Below are 20,569 nucleotides of genomic sequence, written 5' to 3'. Positions count from 1 at the left end.
GTTAAACAGCCTTCCTCTAGAGATCCACATTCCGGGGGGGAATAGACCTGAGAGGAGTAAGAGAGGGAATCCTATGAGGAATCAGACAGTTCCTCCTCTTCTAGTTGTTCTACCCTCCTTTCAGAAATGAGAGGTCTAGGACTTAGGAGGGGAGGAGCAGTGCTAGGGGTTTCAGAGGCATTAGGCCTAAGGGCTATAAAGGCATTAAAAATCTCTGGGTGAAGGCCAGCCAATCGGGCATGCATTCAGTAGCAGGAGCTAGATGTTTTGTTTTCTGTTTTTTCTTTAGAGGCCTTGCTGGCGTCTGGCTGGGAGAAAGCCTCGGGTCAGGCATAGGGATGGCGGTGGAGTAATCCGACGAGCCCAGAGTGAATGCTGGTTCTCCCCCAGCATCTAAAGTAGACACCAGTATATCCTCTATGGATGTGGCATCCGCTCGAGATTATGCGGCTTCCTCAGTGGTACCCACTTTATCCACACCAGCGGATGCCGAATCCTCGGCCAAGTCAATGTCAACCACAGACTGAGGAACAGCTGAAAGAGCCACAGCTAAAGAAGTAGGCTACAAGGTCTTGGCCCTCTTCTTGGGTGGTTCAGATGGGGCGTCGGACGTGGCCTCCATCCCTAACGCTATTTGTTTCAAGCATTGATTTTCTAAGAACAAATGTAATGCCTGTAAAAGGTGATGTAAGGTTTTAGGGACAAAAGATTTACAAATTGTGCAGTTCTCATGGTCGTGTTCCTTACCTAAACAAGAGAGACACTGATCCTAGGTGTCTTTATGGGGAATCTGCTGACCAAACTTACACTTGCCCTTTCCGGATGACAGGAACAGACTATAAAAATTAACAGTAGGACTGAAAGGATCCCCAATGGGGTACTTAACTGAATTTTTCTTGATCTGACATCCGCAAGAGGCAGGAGCACCTGGCAGACAACTGGCGGCTGAAAAGTTCTGAGGGGTGGTGCGTGCAGATGTCATTTTTATGGCCAGCATACCTGCTGCCACGTCAGACATACGACACACCTACAGGGACTGAAAATTTTTGGAAACCTGGCCAGACAAACTGGAGAGGAAGAAGGGTAAACCCACATGTAGAATACTGCAACATTGGAATAGAAAGACATCAGTTTAAGGGAAGAAGAGGGGAAGAAGGGAGGGATGGAATACTGCAACATGGAAGAGAAGGACATCTATGGTTATGGAAAGATTTTACATAACTATTCTACGTCCTTCTATTCTCATGTTGCAGTATTCCAACTCTTGGGTGAGTGCCAAAGCTCAATGGGAAGAAGAGGGTGGTGACTTGGAACTATTTTCTATAAATCCATGGAGGATTGCCCTAGCAAATCCAGCCCTGGATTTGGAACTGTGGTCTAATTTGTGATGTTTGGTAAAGGTGTGGACAGAGGTCCATGTAGCTGCCTCTAAACTGGTGGCAGTGTCCAATCCTTTAAAGAAAGCTCCAGATGAAGCCATAGCCCTAGTGGAGTGTGCTTTAATTTTGGACCCCATGGATTTCCCATGGTATGCATAGCAGAAAGAAATTGCTCTAGAAATCATCTCTGCTTTATCACTGCTTTTCCCAGGGCCCTGGGGTGAAAGGAGACAAACAATTGGTCTGATTTTCTGACAGATTTGGCCTTGTCTAGGTAAAACCTAAGCTGTCTCTGCACATCAAAGGAATGTAAGACTCTCTCACTGTCACTCTGATGATGGGCAAAAAAGGTGGGAAGGTGAATAGCTTGGTTTAAGGATAGCTCATTGACCACCTTGGGCATTAAGGAAGGGTTGGTCCTAAGGGTTACCGTGTCTTTGTGGAAGATGTGGAAAGAGGGAATGGCCATGAGGGACTGTAATGCTGACACTCTTCTAGCTGATGTCAAGGCTACTGGTATGAGTACTGTTTTCCAAGTGCAGTGTTTTAGAGAGGCCTTAGAAGCTGTTTCAAAGGGGACCACCATGAGCTTCCCCAAAACATAATTCAGGTCCTGGGGGGATGGGTTTTCTGGGGGGGCTGAGATGCAGCACTCCCTTTAGGAATAACTTTGCAGGCAATCAAGAAGCTAAAGGAGGGTCCAGAGGAAGACAAGCTGAAATAAGGTGGGCTTTAACATAGGAGTATGCCATCCCTGTCTGCAAGAGTTTACACAGGTATGACAGTACCAATGGGACATCACCCTGGAAAGAGTACAACTGTCTTTGTAGACACCATATGGAGAATCTTTTCAATTTAGACATATAAGATCTCATAGTGTTAGGTTTCATGGCCTCCTGCAAGACTGCGAGCACGTAGAGGTGTCTGTAAGGGATCAGAATTCTACCACCCACAGGGTAAGGTTCAGAGAATGTAGGTGGAAGTGGATTAGAGATCCCTTGTCCTGTTTGAGGTAACTTGTGGTGACTGCCCCTGGCTAAACGCAAAATAAGGGGAAACCAGTGCTTGTCTTGGCCAGAAGGGAGTCACCAACAAGATTTTTGGCTTGTCCTGCTGGATTTTCAGTAGGACTTTCTGAAGTAGTGGGAAGGGGGGAAATGCATACAGAAATGTCCCCTTCCAAGAGACAGAGAAGGCATCTATTGCCCTTTCCAGAGGACTGGAGAGCCTGGTGCAAAAGGATGGAAGTTGTCTGTTCATAGGGGAGGCAGACAGATCTACCTGAGATGTACCCCATTTGTGAACTATGTCCAAGAACACATCCCTATGGAACATCCATTCATGGGACTGTGACATGAACCTGCTTAAGGTGTCTGCCTGAATATTTTACTCTGAAGGGATATCCACTGCCTGTAGCGTGACTCCGTGTTTTGTGGCAAGCTCCACCACTTGGAGAGCTAGTCGGCATAGGAAGTAGGATTTTGTTCCCCCCTGCTTGTTCACATACCACAGAACTGTATTGTTGTCTGTGAACAATTTTAGTTGACCCTGCTTCAGCGTGTGTTGGATGGCCTTTAGGGCCAAAAGAATTGCTCTCATCTCTCTGATACTGATATGTTCCTGTTTGATGGAGTCCATTCAAGTGCCCTGCACTCTAAGGGAACCCATGGCTGCTCCTCAACTCAGATTCGAGGCATCCATGTACATCTTCTGCACTGGCAAGGGGGACCTGTATGGGGAGTCCTGAGTTGCAGTTCACTTGATTCAACCACCAGTGAATCTCTTTCTTGAGGCAAGGTAGGAAGGGGATTTTGTACTCTAGAGGATGAGAGTGCTGTGTTGATATAGACCTTAGGTACCACTGTACCTTTCTCATGTGCCAACGGCAAAGTACAGTTGTGTACACTTACCATAAATGTAGATGTTCGAGTGTATTCACTGTTGCAGTCATTACATTTGGGTAATCCTGCTGGCAGGTTGCCCTCAGTCGGCCTGAATTCCAAAGTCTTGGGTCCTGCGCCAGCTGCTGTCGGCTCTTCCCTGACGTCAGGTCGTCAGGGGTATAAAAGAAGCGGCCGACACCATTTTCTTCAGTTTTTCTTGCCCCAGATATCAGGTGCCCCCTAAAGGGGTAGCCAAAATTTATATATATAAAAATACATGCACCAATATAAACTTTACCTTCATCTACAAGTAAATACACCACATAGGTTGTATAAATCAGAGAAGGAAAGATAAGTTCAAGTAGAAAAAAGGGGGATGGCGGGTGGGTAACCTGGACTGCAACAGTGAATACACTTGAACATCTACATTTATGGTAAGTATACACAACTGTACTATGTTCTTCGTGTTTCACTGTTGCAGTCATTACATTTGGGTAGAGTCCCAAAGTTATGGTTGGGAGGCTGGAGCTAAACAGCAGTAGGAGCTGCTATGAGGCCCTGCAGAACTGCAGTGGCAAAGCCTGCCCTGGATTTAGAGTAGAGTGGAAGATGATAGTGCTTTGTAAAGGTGTACACTGAACTCCAAGTAGCAGCTTCTAAAATGTCTTTGGTTGGTACTCCCCTGAGAAAGGCTGCTGAAGTGGCTGCAGCTCTGGTTGAATTTGGCCTAATGTCCTTAGGCACTGGCTTGCCATGGTGAAAATAGCAGAAACTAATGCAGTGGCCTATCCACTTTGAAATAGTCTGCTTTAAGATGGCCTTTCCTTGTGATCCTGCAGCATATGCCACTAGTAATTGCTCTGTCTTCCTCAAACTTTGGTTCTGTCCAAGTAGAATCTAAGCTGTCTGTGTACGTCCAAAGAATGCAGTATTCTCTCCCCCTTGTTCTGTGGATTTGGATAAAAAGTTGGCAGATGAATAGTTTGGTTAAGAGCCACACTGGACACCACCTTAGGCATAAATGTTGGGCTTGTCCTCAGAGAAACCCTGTCTGGATAAAACATGATAAAAGGTTCCACAGCCATGAGTGCCTGTAGCTCTGAAACTCATCTTGCAGAAGTTATTGCTAGGAGCAGAGCTGTTTTCCAAGATAAAAACTTTATATCAGCAGTAGCGGCTGGCTCAAAAGGAGGCAGGGTGAGTCTTTCCAAGACATAGTTGAGGTCCCATGCAGGTGTTGGAGATTCCTTGGAGGCCTTAAATTTTTGGCTCCTCTGAGGTACTGTTTTAATAAAGGATGAGAAAAGATTGGCGGCTCTGTATTGTAATGAGCCGAAATGGCAGAGGCATAAATTTTAATTGATGAAAAAGATAGGCCTTTGTCCAGCATCTCAATTAAGTATTGCAAAATCTGAGGGATATTTGGTACAGCTGTATCAGTTCTTTGTTCCTGGTATCAAGCATAGAATCTCTTCCATTTTCCAGCATAAGATCTTCTAGTACTAGGCCTTCTGGCTTCCAAAATGACATCCATCACAGATTTACTGAGAGGTGTGTTTTGTATGACTACATTATCCGCCATGCTGCCGGGTTTAGAGTCCCGAGTTGGCTGTGCAGGATCTAATTGTTTTGCTGGGACAGTAGATGACGTATTTGAAGTAAGGTCCAAGCTGGGCATTGAGACAAGCTCCTTAGGATTGGGTACCAGTACTGGCGGGGCCAGTCTGGGGCAGTCAGTATCATCTTTGGCTTCTCCTGTCTGACTTTTAAGAGTACCTTGGGGAGGAGAGGCAGTGGGCGAAAGGCATATACTGATAGGTTTTTCCAGCTGAAAGATAGGGCGTCCACTTTCCATGCTTGTCTGCGATAAGTCCTTGTGCAGAATCTTTTTAGTTGGAAGTTGTGAGGGGAAGCAAATAGATCTATGTCCGGGAATCCCCATTTCCTTGTTATCATGCGGAAGACTTGTGGATCCAGCTGCCACTCATGGGGATCCATGAAGTTTCTGCTTAGTTCGTCTGCCAGAGTATTGTCCTTTCCTGGCAGGAATTGTGCCTGCAGATGAACTTGGTAAGTCAATGCTGTGTCCCATAAAGCCATGGTTAGTTTGCAAAGGGGATAAGAATGCGTGCCCCCCCTGCTTGTTTATGTACCACATGACCGTGGTATCGTCTGTCTTTATCAGTAGTTGCCCCGTATGAATTAGGTCCTTGAAGGCTGTCAGAGCATTTTGAACAGCTAGCATCTCTTTTTGATTGATATGTAGATGCATTTGGTTTGCGGACCATGTGCCCTGAATGCATCTTCCTGCAATGTGGGCCCCCCAGGCATAATCTGATGCATCTGTTGTTCGGTTTTGCCTGGCTGGGGGTAATGTGAACGGCTGTCCCTTGTTCTGGTGACAAGCCTTTGCCCACCATCGAAACTCCTGTTGTAGGCAGGGAATGAGAGTAATCATTGTTTCCAGGCTATGGCAATGTTGAGTAAAAACACTTTTTAGGTACCATTGAAGTTTCCTCATATGCAGTCTTGCATATGGAATTAGTAGGATGCAGGATGTCATGAAGCCCAAAACCTGCAGAATTCTTGCAGATAACTGGGCCTTTGTTGCCATTACTTTGAAACAGGTAGTCAGTTGCCTTTGTTTGTCTGGCGTGAGATAAGCCATCTGGGCAGTTGTATTTAAGCTTGCACCCAGGAATATTATCTCTTGAGAGGGTACTAATTTTGATTTCTTTTCATTGACTGTGTACCCTAGGCATGTTAGAAGTCTTTTCACAAACACCAGATGCTGTAGAAGAATGTCCTTGTTCTCTGCTTGAATTAGGCAGTCGTCCAATTAAGGATATATTTGTATTCCTCTTTGTCTGCAGAATGCAATTCCTGGTGCCAGGCACTTTGTAATAACCCTGGGAGCAGTAGATAAGCCAAAGGGCAGTGCAGAGAATTGGTAATGCATTGAGCCAGCCTTGAATCTGAGGTATCTTCTGCATGACTGCCTGATTGGGACATGCAGGTATGCCTCTTTTAGGTCTAAAGTCACAAGCCAAGCCTTCGTGCACAGCATGGGCAGAAGCTGCTGCAAGGTCAACATCTTGAATTTTGGTATATCCAGGAATGTGTTTAGGATAGAAAGGTCCAGTACTGGTCTCCAGGCTTTGTCTTTTCTGGGTACCAAGAACAGTCTTGAGTAAAATCCTTGTCCCTGCTCTTGCTCTGGTACTTGTTGGATGGCCCCCATGTCCATGAGGGATGACACTTGATTTTGTGCCTCTGACCATTGATTTTTTGGCAGATCTGGCCAACCATTTGCCTTTGGCAGGGTATGGAAGTGGAACTTGTAGCCTTGTGATACTATGTTTAGTACCCACTTGTCCTGGGTTACAATGTGCCAATTTTGAGAAAAAAGTGCTATTTTTCCCCCTAAGGGTGCTGCCAGGAAATAAGTGCTTGGCGCAGGCAGGGGGGAAGTCATTGGGACGGTTTCCTGAAAGGTTGTGATTTGTCTTCTCCACTTTTGGAGGTAGAAGCACCCCATTGCTTTGACCTGTATGAACCTTGCGCCTGGGATCTGGCATCTGGATCTGCCCCTTTGAGGTCTGTCTGAGGTAGGAAAGGACCAATGATTTTTAGGCTGGTGTCTACTAAACCTAGGTGGCTGTACCTGTAAAAAATCTTTGACAGTTTGCATAGATTTAGTTTTGTCCTCCATTTTCTTTTAACACCTCTTCTGCCTTAACACCAAACAAAGTATCATGCTGTAAAGGTGCATCTAATAATTTAACTTTGACATGATCAGGCATATTTTGTTCCTTTAACCAAGCATGCCTCCTAATTACAGAACTCGTAACTGCGGCTCTGCAGGAGGCCTCCAGAGAATCAAAACCACATTGCAAAGTATGCTTCCCAACTTGTTCAGCTGCATGCAATATATCCTGCATTTCCTTGTTTTCTGCACATTCAGAGTTTAACAACATTTTCTGTTTAAGCAATGCCATGACATGTTGCTGATATTTGCGCATATGAAACTGACAGTTTAAGGCCCTTATAGCCAAGGTAGCCAATGTGTGAACCTTTTTTCCCCATCTATCCAGTGCCCTAGAATCTCTGTCAGAGGGGGTAGGGTTTTTTGCAGCAGAAGCCTTAACCCCTTTGGGACCCTGTGAAATAGTTTCTGGGTCTACAGCAGGGTTTTTGAAAAGGAAATATGAGAGTCAGGAACCCTGTAATATCTGTCAGGCTTAACAGGAGCTGGAGGTAAGGAGTCAGGGGTCAGACTAGACTCTGAAAACACATCATCTACAATGTCTAACACAGGTGGAATGGCTAGAAGCCTGTGTTGAGGTAGTAAAAGGAAGTCCCTGAGCCTCTTTTTAGATTCTGAAAAATCTTGGCTCTCCCAGTGGAAGTGCTCCCTCATGGTATGCAAGGTTTCCCCAAAAGAATAGTCTTCAGGAGGAGAAGCTGAAGGAATAGATTCTTCAGCATCAGAATCCTCATGGGGGGGGGGGGGGATATTCCTGATCAGAAGAGGAATCAGAAGAAATAGAAACCTGATCTGAAGATTCATAGTCTGTCTCTTGCCTAGGCCTCTTATCAGGAGGGGGATGGGAACCCCTGATCAAGGTAATCACGTCTTCGGCCACTTTGAGCATCTGTTTTTTGGGCATGGAGGCCTGTCCACGTGGCTCTTGAGTTTGTTTCTTTGTCTTTGAAGGTGCTTTAGTCTTTGCCTTTGAAGTTGGTTTAATGTATAGATGTTTAGGTCTGAAAACACCCTCAGAAGCCGGTGCCTGCTCAGCGGCTCCGGACCCATCTGAAGGAACAGTGTCCGAGGCTCCAATACCTTGAGTTTCCAGCGGCATAGCCGACTCCACGTGGGAGTCGGTAACGGCCTGCGACTCTAAAGTAGCAGGCGTCAGGGGTTGCGAAAGAGCCTCACTGAGAACCGGCGACTGGCTTAGGAGAAGCTGCGTCGTCGGCTTTGGGCCTCAGTTGCCTATCTTTTTCTTTGCGTTTTTTGTGAACTCCGGTAGTCGGATGGCTATCTGCCAACATTTCTGGATAATTAAACCTGCGTCCAAAATAGTTTAATGCAAAGTCATACCGACGCTTAATAGTGCGTTGGTTGAATCTAGCACAAAACCGACAGCCTGAAACGTTATGGTCAGGGCCTAGGCAAGGAATACATTAGGAATGAAAGTCCTTAATGAGGTATTTGCTTTCCACAAGAAATACAATTATTAACTTTTTCTGACATCGGTCTGGAGCAAGAAAAATGTTTCCCCAACGAGGTACTTAGCTTTAATGAAGACTTCGGATCTGAAATTCGAACACGAAAATCTCAGGAGTCGGCTGACCAGCACTTGCAAACTGCTTCTGCTTCGGACACCGCGCAGCAAGAAAGACTGAAGAAAATGGCGTCGGCCACTTCTTTTATACCCCTGATGACCTGACGTCAGGGAAGAGCCGACAGCAGCAGATGCAGGACCCAAGACTTTGGAATTCAGGCCGACTGAGGGCAACCTGCCAGCAGGATTACCCAAATGTAATGACTGCAACAGTGAAACACGAAGAACATCATGGGAATGGTCGATGCCATATGACCCAGGCCCAGGAGTCTGAGCTACTGCCTGGCAGTCAAGTCTGTGGCCTGAAGAACAGTGAGCAGGTACTGTCTTAAATTTTTCACATTTTGAGGTGGCAGAAAAGCCCTCATGACAACCATCTTAATCTTGCATCCCAGGAATATTTGGTCCAGAGAGGGAGGTCACATTGGACTTGGGGTAATTTATCTTGAAGCCCAGAGCTTGCAGGAGTGATATTACTCTTTGTAGATGGCATTGCAGGGATTCTGTGCAATCTGCCTGGATGAGCAGGCCATCTAGGTAAGGTAAAGGCCACCACTGCTGTCAAGCACTTGGTGAAGACCCTTGGTGCTGTAGAAAGTCCAAAGGGGAAGGCAGAGAACTGAAAATGTGGGGAGGCCACAGAGAAGTGCAAGTATCTCCTGCAATTGGGCCTTATGGGGATATGCAGGTAGCCATCCTTGATGTCCAAGGTGGCCAAGAACCCCTGAGGGAAAATCAAAGGGAAGAGAGTCTGCAGAGTGAGCATTCCAAAGGTGGGCACTTGGAGGAAGAGACTGAGGTGGGAAAGATCTAGGACTGGTCTCAAGGGCCATCTTTCCTTGGGACTAGGAAGAGTCTGGAGTAGAAACCATTTCCCTTTTCTATCATAGGGACAGGCTGAATTGTTCCCTGGGCAATGAGGCTGTCTATAACTGGCTGAAATAATGGAAGCTGTTCTTTGGGGGGCTGGAATGCCCCTCCAGGAAGGAGTTGGAATCCAGGACATGAAATAACCCTTCTCTAAGATGGACCCACCTGTCTGTGGTGATGTTTTTCCAAACAGGGAGACAGTGAGAGAGTCTTAGGGATAGGAGAATGGAGTTGATAGGTTTTTTTTGTATCAGGAATGGCAGGTAGTCACAAACTACCTGTCCTGTCTTGAAATTGAGGCTTCTGGGCTGGAGTCTGAGTAGGCCTGGAAGGAGTTGTTTGCTTCCTGGCAGTCTTTCTGCCCCTGGAAAGAGGTGGGGAAGCAGAATGTTTTCTGATGAATTGGGTTTTGAGGGGAAATTCCTGTGGAATTTGGGGATAGGAGAAACAAACAGGTATTTCAGGTCTTGTAACCCCTTCCCCTTCTATTGCAGAGTTTTGAATAACTCAGCCACATTTGTCCCAAAGAGGGCAGAGTTATCAAGAGGTGCATCCAAAGCTTTGCCCTAATGTCTTCAGGGAGGGGCTGTAACCTAAGCCAGGAATATCTTCTCAGGACTGAGGCAGATGAAGCAGACCTACAAAAAGCTTCAGCTGCATCATAGCTGCACTTAATGGAATGCCTAGTGGTCTGAGAGGATAGAGATATAAAAGAAACTAGGGAAAGACAAATAAACTGAATAAAACCACTTGTCAGCAGAAAAACGGAACAGCAAACCACGAACAAAAGTTAAGAAGAATTTATTTATTTAAAGCGCTTTTCGTTGTCCCAATAAAGCAACTTCTTCAGAAACAATACACATTAGGAGGTACTGTTGTTTAAAAGTGGTAAATAAAAGTCACATGATTAACCACACCTCCTAGCTGCAATACATTTAAAAAGACATTACGCCTTACTAAACAAAATCATAATAATTTTCATTAAAATAATTTGTGCATATCATATAAAATAGTATTATATCAACATAAAAATACTACACTGATAATATAAACAAAACTCTAAATACTGAATAATCCCAACAATAAATAACTAGCGTACTAAGCTCCTAAGCTTAAGCAGACAAGCAATATTACATGAATCATTTAAGCCTGGATGGGCAAATGAGTTTAAATGGATTTGCCATACAAGTTCATGCTCCTCCAGAATTAAATTAATAGGACCACCTCTCGAATTAAAGTGAATTTAGTCAATAGCTTTAAACATGAATTTATGGCCAACATTCTGAAAGGCATGTTTGGCCAACGAGTTGTCCAATTTATTAGTAGAAATAGCATAATTGTGTTCATATATCCTGTCCCGCAATCTACGTTCAGTTTTACCCACGTAGAAAGCGGGACAGCATACACACCTTGCCATATACACTACAAATCGAGAATTACAATTAAGTTTGAATCTGATGTTGAATTTGTTACCGTTGATGACAAATGTACCACCAACGTCCACAAAACTACACATCTTACAGCACCCACAAGTGGTCATACCTGCCCATCTATATGTATTACAATGGCTACTACTGTCCAATAAGTTCTTCAAATTGTAACCTCTATGATATACGATCAGAGGAAGTGGACCTAATTTGTTCAGTAGCGAAATGTCATTCAAGATAAACTGACAATTCTTGGTTAAAATTAATTTCACCCTACCACTATCAGTACTGAAAGTGGTAATAAACCTATCTTTGAAATTAGATTCTAGTAATGGTGGTGTCCCTTGTATTATAATCGGGCTACCACTAAGAGGTGAAATTGTTGAAGTAACATCAGATCTACTACAACGAAGGATGGGATTAACCAAACCAGCACTTCTTTTCTCGGACACTTCCCTGACCAATTGTTGTATCAAATAGCTGGGATACCCACGCTGTGTAAACATACTACTAAGCAAGTCACATTCCAAATAAAAATCTAAATCTAGTTTAGTCATCCTAGCTGCTCTTATCAATTGTCCTTTGACAATTGACCGCTTTTGGTGGAATGGATGGTAGCTAGAAAAGTGTAAAAAAGAATTGCAATAAGTATGCTTCCTAAAAATTTTCGAAACGTAGTTGTTGTTAACTCTATCTTTGAGTAATTTGACATCCAGGTAGTCAATGGTGTCTGTATGGAAAGTAGCTGTAAATACCAAGAAGTCAGTAGTGGTGTTCAGAAAAGAAATAAACATGTTAGCTTCTACGTTATCCCCTTTAAATAATATGAAAATATCGTCTACAAATCTTGTGTAAAAAATGAGGTTGGCCTTGTGGTCGGGTGAATTGAGGACAAAAGTCCTCTCCCAGTATGCCATGACGAGATTAGCAAAGCTGGCCCCACAAGGCGACCCCATAGCTACACCTTGTTTTTGTAAGTAGAACTCTTGATCAAAGAAAAAGTAGTTATTCGTAAGAATAATATCTAATAACATTTCTACAAGGGTGATTTCATTAGATGGAGCGTTCTTGGATCTAAGCAAAAGGCTGACCCATTCAATACCATCAAGTTTAATCATTAATTTCATCAGGTCGAAGCCCTGTTGATCAAAAAAAGAGTTAGAAAATCCACAAGGATATGTTTAACCCTCCCTATGAGACCATTGATTGATGGGAGGGGGTCTATAACATATCCTTGTGCTAAGGTTGTTGATAACATTCTTAAAAAATACCTTATAACTGAATCCCAAATATGTAAAGACTCTTGGTCTTTTTTGGAGAGCCTTAATAAATTGGAGTTTGATGACAACTTTAACTTTCTAACCATCGACGTTAAAGATCTGTATACGTCTATTCCCCAACCTTGATGGTATTGAATGGGTCAGCCTTTTGCTTAGATCCAAGAATGCTCCAACTAATGAAATCCTCCTTGTAGAAATGTTATTAGATATTATTCTTATGAATAACTACTTTTTCTTTGATCAAGAGTTCTACTTACAAAAACAAGGTGTAGCTATGGGGTCACCTTGTGGGGCAAGCTTTGCTAATCTCGTCATGGCATACTGGGAGAGGACTTTTGTCCTCAATTCACCCGACCACAAGGCGAACCGCATTTTTTACACAAGATTCTTAGACGACATTTTTATATTATTTAAAGGGGATAACGTACAAGCTAACATGTTTATTTCCTTTCTGAACACCACTACTGACTTCTTGCTACTTACAGCTACTTTCCATACAAACACCATCGATTACTTGGATGTCAAATTACTCAAAGACAGAGTTAACAACAACTATGTCTCGAAGATTTTTAGGAAGCATACTTATTGCAATTCTTTTTTACATTTTTCTAGCTGCCATCCATTCCACCAAAAGCAGTCAATTGTCAAAAGACAATTGATAAGAGCAGCTAGGATGACTACACTAGATGCAGATTGTTATTTGGAATGCGACTTGCTTAGTAGTATGTTTACACAGCGTGGGTATCCCAGCTATTTGATACAACAATTGGTCAGGGAGGTGTCTGAGAAAAGAAGTGCTGGTTTGGTTAATCCCATCCTTTGTTTAGTAGATCTGATGTTACTTCAACAGTTTCACCTCTTAGTGGTAGCCCGATTATAATACAAGGGACACCACCATTACTAGAATCTAATTTGCAAGATAGATTTATTACCACTTTCAGTACTGATAGTGGTAGGGTGAAATTCATTTTAACCAAGAATTGGCAGTTTATCTTGAATGACATTTCGCTACTGAACAAATTAGGTCCACTTCCTCTGATAGTATATCGTAGAGGTTACAATTTGAAGAACTTATTGGACAGTAGTAGCCACTGTAATACATCTAGATGGGCAGGTATGACCACTTGTGGGTGTTGTAAGATGTGTAGTTTTGTGGACGTTGGTGGAACATTTGTCATCAATGGCAACAAATTCAACATCAGATTCAAACTTAATTGTAATTCTCGATTTGTAGTGTATATGGCAAGGTGTGTATGCTGTCCCGCTTTCCACGTGGGTAAAACTGAATGTAGATTGCAGGACAGGATATATGAACACAAGTATGCTATTTCTACTAAGAAACTGGACAACTCGTTGGCCAAACATGCCTTTCAGAATGTTGGCCATAAATTCATGTTCAAAGCTATTGACCAAATTCACTTTAATTCGAGAGTTGGTCCTATTAATTTAATTCTGGAGGAGCATGAACTTGCATGGCAAATCCATTTAAACTCATTTGCCCATCCAGGCTTAAATGATTCATGTAATATTGCTCGTCTGCTTAAGCTTAGGAGCTTAGTACACTAGTTATTTATTGTTGGGATTATTCAGTATTTAGAGTTTTGTTTATATTATCAGTGTAGTATTTTTATGTTGATATAATACTATTTTATATGATATGCACAAATTATTTTAATGAAAATTATTATGATTTTTCAGAGTTGCTTGTTTAGTAAGGTGTAATGTCTTTTTAAATGTATTGCAGCTAGGAGATGTGGTTAATCATGTGACTTTTATTCACAACTTTTAAACAACAGTACCTCCTAATGTGTATTGTTTCTGAAGAAGTTGCTTTATTGGGGCAACGAAAAGCGCTTTAAATAAATCAATTATTCTTAACTTTTGTTCGTGGTTTGCTGTTTCGCTTTTCTGCTGACAAGTGGTTTTATTCAGGATAGAGACATAAGGCTGGATATCTGAGCCTTGGCAGGAGAGTTTGGGATTTCACTCAGAAGTTTAGTGGCTTGTCCTAAAAGGGCTAGGGGATACTTGGGCATATGGGTTTGATAATTTATTACCCTGAATGCCAAGGTAAATGAGGTGTAGACCTTCTACCCAAGGCGTTCCATGGCCTTGCTATCTTTGTCTGTGGGGAGAAATGAGGAGGATGGAAGGAGTTTAGATGCATTATCAGCTGACACTGATACAATGCCAGGGTCCGCTGCAGGGGACTTAACAAGGAATCTGGCTCCCTCAGGGACCTTGTAGAATCTGTCAGGCCTTCAAGGTGCGGAAGGCTGAGAATCAGGATTAACGGATGCTGCATTAAATGCATCTATAGATGCTGGCAGTACTGGAAGTATAACCGAAGGGGCAGAGGAATGCATCTGAAGAAGTTCATCATATCTTTTCTGAACTTCAGTCATCTCAGAGGAGTTCCATTTGAAATGTTCCATCATTTTTGAAATGGTCTCCCAAAAGGTGAGATCCTCACCTGGGGAATTTGTTTCTGCAGATTCTTCCACAGGGGAGGCATAGCCAATGGGAGATGGCAATTAGGAGACATATGACAGGGAATCTTCTGAGGAAGAGTCAGAGGATTCCTCAGCTTCAGCTTGGGAAGTATTGAAGGCCTGAGGCCTACGGCTCATCACAGGAGGATCAGAGGAGGGAGGCGAAGGGTGTAGCAGGCCTCACAGCCATAAAGGCATTGAAAAGTATTTGTGAAAAAGCCTCCCAATTTGTCTCGCTCTCTGCTGGTGAAGAAACATGCTTTCTTGCTCTTTTCTTTTAAGGGAAGGGTTAGCGGGCATCAGAGCCAAGGTAGGCCTGGGATCAATAACCTGTGAAGTAGTGGAGGGATCCATTTGGGAGGCAGGTACAAGCCAAGGTTCCCCCTAGCCGTCGGCAGCCGACATCTGCATTACCTCCGAGAACATGCTTTCTGTTCTGGGTTCTGCGGTTTCCACAATGGTACCCACTGTACCCATATCGGTGGCGACTGATGGTTCCTCCAGGCTGACATCAGCCACAGGAGGGACATCGGGTGGAGGAGGTGCATCTACGGATTCAGGTCTAGCAATTTTGGCCTTTTTCTTAGCTGGCTTGACAGGTTGACCGGACGGCCCCTCCATACCTAAAGCTAAGCACTTAAGACGCAGATTCTCAAGATAAATATTCAATGTGCAGATAGCTCTGTAGGATTTTTGGAATGAAGGGCTGGCAGATGGAGCAGGACTTATGGTCGTGAGTAGGCCCTAAACCAAAACGGCAAAGCTCGTGTACATCGTCATGGGGGATCTGACTACCACACCTACCCTTTCCCTTCCTGGATGACATGAACCTACACAGGCATGCAGTGACCCCAAAAAAAACAAAACGTCCCCAAAGGGGTATTTATCTTAGAATTTTGATCTGATGGCCAGTTCGGCAGGAACAGCTGACGTTCGACTGGCGGTGGTGAAGTTCTGAGGTCTGGTACGTGCACACCTCACTTTTATGGCCCACGTTCCCTTAGCCAACATCAGACGTCCCACGTACCCTGCAGTGACTAGAAGCTTTTGTATATGGGCCGGGTGTCCAGGTAGCAAGAGAGGAAAACCCAGGAGTTGGAATACTGCAACATGAGAATAGAAGGACATCTATAGTTACGAACAGGTAGTTTCCATTGCCTGCATGTTGATTATTATAACATGATTGTTATCTTTATTTATAGTTTTCTGGTTTCAGCTTAACATGCACTTTAAGCAAGATTAGTACTCCGAAAAATTTAGGAAACAAGCATCAAAATAAATTACTTGATCAAGGCCAAATTATTTTGTCTGTACCTCTGGTATCCATAGGGCACAGCTGACATGTGCCCATTTGGTCCCTGTCTTTGTAGCCTTCATCGCCCCACCTCTCTTAGGACATAAAAGACACTGTGGATAAATTCCCAGTACACAGGTGCGACACAACCAACTACCTTCAGGAACCTTTAAAATCCCATAGCATGCCTGGAATGAAGCAAAACAACATGAAAAGAAAATGCAATGTTCAACACAAAGGTGGTGTATTATACTTTATTTTTAACAAAAAAGGATATAGGACATTTGTGCTTTCACACACTAATATGTCCTAGGAATACAAATGTTACTTGCCAGTTAACTTCATGTTTGCTTAAATGATTTGTATAACAACTAGCAAAGAGTACATTTTACATGAACAGGTCATGTCTAAAGGAAAACTGATTTTAGACATTATAAATTGAAATATCACCAGACATGGCATCCTCCCTTCCAAGGAAAGAAGCCCATTTACCAATCATTCATTAACAACGGAAATATCCTGCATTACCTTCACTATACAGATTTAGATTTCCGTTGTGGTGCAGCGGTAGCGTTGTTGCCTCACAGCAAGAGGTTCTCCCGTTCGATTCTCGGCTGGAGTGCGCGGAGTGCCTTCTGTGTGGAGTCTGCATGTCCTCCCCACGGTTAGGTGGGCGTTCAAAAGAAATGCGTAAATGGGCGTGCCTTTGTTGAAGGTTGAATGTCGAGCTGGCACCTCGGCATTCATGAAAATCTACTGCCAGTCATTATCGAACTGGAGTTCCGCTGTGGCGAACCCTAACTGGGAAAAGTCGAAAGACAACAACAACCTTCACTATACAGATTTAGAATCACCATAAATGGCACCACCCAAATCATTTAAATAAATCCAAATACTATTCTTAACCCAGTGGAAGAGCCTATTTTAGCTTTACCCTTCATAATGCATATGTTTACTTCAGTCTTGAAAATTAAAACTATAACATTTCTGTCTCATTCTAAAAAAATCTCAAACTTTAAAGCATAGGTTCATAGGTTCAAAGGTGTATACTAGGCTAATGACCACTAGGGCCTTTATAAGCCTAGCCATGCAACCCAAATGTGTCCCACAAGTTATATGTTTCAGACGTTTATATAGGCGTGATTGCTGGTTACAACATGATTTACTAACTGCCTCTGCCCATCAGACACATGGGTGCCAGACCAGGGGTAAATTTTTGATTTCTCATTGAATGGTCCAAGTCATGCTTAAACAGGGTTAGGGAGGCAATTTGCTTCACAAGAAAGGGAAGCCCAGAAACAGAATTATCTGAGATATATATCTGTCTTTCCAACATGTCCTATTTATGTTGCAAGCAAAATTTAGGACTTCAGATCTAGTAGTTCTGATGCTGTTTGCTTTGCAGATGTGCAAAAGGTTCATAAGGGCAGCGTCTAGGGATGCTTTGTATGCCAGACATAGATTACCTCTCATAGTCTTGAGGAGACTGAGTTTAGAGATCAAGCTTTGAGGCGATCCACATAGGACATTGTGTTTATGCTCTGTATACTTTTTGCAAGGAACCTTTGCAGACATTCTAGTTGCTGCATGTGTCTGGTCTGGTACATATCAAAGGGGACATTATACTCAATGATGGGTCTGATGAGGGCCAAATAGAGTAGTACAATGACTTTCCTGGACCTAGATGCCATGTATTTACTTATACGCTGAGCAGCATAGAAGAATTTCCTTACTAGCTTGGATCCATGTTGATTGAAAGCCTAGTTTCTTCCTATATATGTTCCCAGATCCCTGACTAGTGGGTCAACTCTTAACGAGTGTTTTATCGATGTTGTAGTTTCCTGGAGTGGCCAGCTTCACAAAAGGTGCTATAATAAATTTCTTTGCCTTGAGTTTTAAGCCATGGCTTTGGCACAGGTTATTTGTCTGCGTTAGACCCTCTTGCAAGATGTTAGTGTTTTGGGGGATTCTACAACTGCTCTCAGTTTGTAGTTATGTGAAAACTTGGTCAGCCAGAGGCCTCTGACATTAGCCTTGACTTCTGAGAAGTAGACGTCAAAGAGGAGTGGGCACAGTACAAAGCCTTGAGGGACTCCACTGGTGGGTGGTCTCACAAATCTCAACGTCCTGCATCCTATCTTTGAGCCAGCTGGCTATCTATCATGTTATATAGGGGTTTATGGGTTTATTCCTAATTCCCTAAGTTTGTTAACAATGACAGAGTGTGGTATTGCATCAAATGCCTTAGCCAAGTCAAGGTAGGCAGTATGCACTGTTTTACCCTCACCCATTGTGTTGGTGACCTTCTCAAAGAAGTCCACCAGGTTCATTAAGCACGGCCTTCCTTTGATAAGGCTGAAACTGGGATGGATTCAGTGTCTGAAGGTCCCCTATGACTTTATTGATCACTTCCATGATAATTCTTTCCATGGCTTTTTATATAAGACTAGTCAGACTAAAGGGTCAGTAGACTGTTGCAGCTCTTCATTCTCATGGCACAAAGCCTGTTTTAAGACTGCAGTTAAACAGTAACTCCAGTGGCTCTGGCAGGTCGTGTTTTAGACTATTCAGAAGGTGTCCTAGGACATTAATCAGGGCCCACTAAAGTTGTGTTTTTGGCCTAAGCAAGTGCAACCAGGACATGCTCTCTATTTACAGTAGGAGGGGTTATGTTTGAAGGTATTTCTCGGGAGGTGGCTTGTAGGTAAATGGAGGATAAAACTGGTACTGAATTTGTCAGCCAGCAGATTTGCTATATCATCCAGTTCACTGAATGTGGCACCATTAACAATGGGTTCAGCATACTGCTGTGTGCTGCCTTTGAGGTTTCTGACATAACGGAAGGCGGCCTTATGAATGTCTTTTGTCTGGGAGGCTATCCTGACCTCAAAATTGGATTTATTGGACTTAATTAGTCCTCTTAGCCACCTGCTTATTTTGATGAGAGAGTTCTTATCTTTATGGGAGTGACACTGTGATGAAGTGAGGTACTTCCAGCTATGCCAGGAGAAGTAGGGCAGTGGATGTGTAACATATGCCAGCATATCTTGCTGGAGATTTGTAAAGAATTATAAGTCATCTGTATATCAAAGTGATTTGTACAGGTGCTTGTGTTGAAAGTGTATTTGTAAAGCTACTTGTGTTAAAAAATGTACCAACAGGGGGTCCTGCTGGACACAAAAGAAAAACACCTGTATGTTAGACTGTATTGTAACTGCAGAAATGAATATATTGTAACAGACGATACTGGAAGAGAAGAGGTTAACATTAGTCTGGCTAACTTTGAAAAATAGTTTGAAATTAAATTACCTGGTTTACACCATAAAGATTGTATCTTACAGTTCTGATTGCAGCCAGAGACAAAATGTCTGTAAAAGCAAGGATTAGGAATCCTCCTGTATTGTCATTAGGGGTGAACTAATTGCTAGCCTTGAAGCGCAGACATTTTTGAAATGGTATTATAGCTTCCAGATGCTGTAACACATCTTAGCAAAACTCTATGTTTGTGTATTATACACATATATGCTAGATTCTGGTTCTGTTTCTAGTAAAGGGGGTAGTATGGAAACCAGCAGTCAGATGACCACATGTCTGTCATATCATTCTGTAATCCAGCACTGAAATGATGTTTTAATACTAGATGAGACAGAAGTTTCAAAAAGTCTGTTTATGACACCTGACGAAGAAGGACCACTCACCCACCTCATCTTGCCTTGTTCTAGTAAGTGAACTACGGGACAATAATTCTTCAGATCAGTCAGGAAAATATAGTGAGATTAGTTAAATATTATTTTTCTGTATCTGTGTGAACCTTTTCATCTGTGTTATTTTTAATATTTCCTATGATTGAAACTCTGGTGTTTACTGTAAATAGATATTTAGTATTTTCATGTTCTTTTATTAATTATTATTATTAAATATATTTAAACTTTTCATTGTGGCTGGTATTTTAGAGAATATTTTAACCTTTGACAGCACTTGTATTTATTTGGTGACACTGTGGCTGCTCCTGAAAACCTTGCTGCATTGGTCATACACTATTTATATTAGTATTAATTTTACTCAGTATAATCGGGTACCCTTGCAAGAACCTTAGAGTAGATGGCTTTGGAGTGTTCTGGTGACATTATCTACCTTATAATCTGGGCAGAGGAGTCATAGCTGGTGGATCTGTGCCTGTGTGTGTGTGTGTGTGTGTGTGTGTGTGTAAAAATCAAATCTCAGAAAGTGTGTGTGTCAGCTACTTGGAGCAGGGACACAGAGCATTGCTTTCAGAGAGAGGGTGGTGGTGGTGGACGTAGCTTGGAACACTCAGCTGGGGACACAACTCTACTGCTGTGGTCAGTGAAGGGTCTTACTTGAGGCCTGGTGAGAAAGAAGGAAACCCAGGGTGGGATTGTGCTCTTAAGGGAAATTGTGCTTGGTGCAGAGAGTTGCATCAGGAAATACTGTGTGTATCCATTTTTGTTCCAAGTGAACGTCCCTCATCAGTGTCCGTGGTGAGGATTGAGACTCATTGACACTGGTCCAGAAAAGGGATGTCACAGACACTTCCTGATTTTAGCCATGACTTTTTTTTTGTTTTATAACTTG

At 43.0% G+C, this 20,569-nt stretch overlaps 1 protein-coding gene across 1 annotated transcript in view; it reads right to left on the bottom strand.

Annotated features, from left to right (window-relative positions):
• JADE3 (jade family PHD finger 3) overlaps positions 1 to 20,569 on the bottom strand; it is a 1,027,617-nt gene that overhangs the window by 474,143 nt on the left and 532,905 nt on the right. Inside the window, exon 5 of the mRNA XM_044071851.1 lies at positions 15,997 to 16,164. Coding sequence (XP_043927786.1) covers positions 15,997 to 16,164 — 168 coding nt within the window. The remainder of the gene's footprint in view (positions 1 to 15,996; positions 16,165 to 20,569) is intronic.

This window comes from Protopterus annectens, chromosome 5.part0 (assembly GCF_019279795.1).
Source record: "Protopterus annectens isolate FY-2018-M chromosome 5.part0, PAN1.0, whole genome shotgun sequence".
NCBI classification, from domain to species: Eukaryota; Metazoa; Chordata; order Ceratodontiformes; family Protopteridae; genus Protopterus; species Protopterus annectens.
Note: the sequence above shows the minus strand (reverse complement) of the source record. Positions and strands in the feature narration are given on the sequence as shown.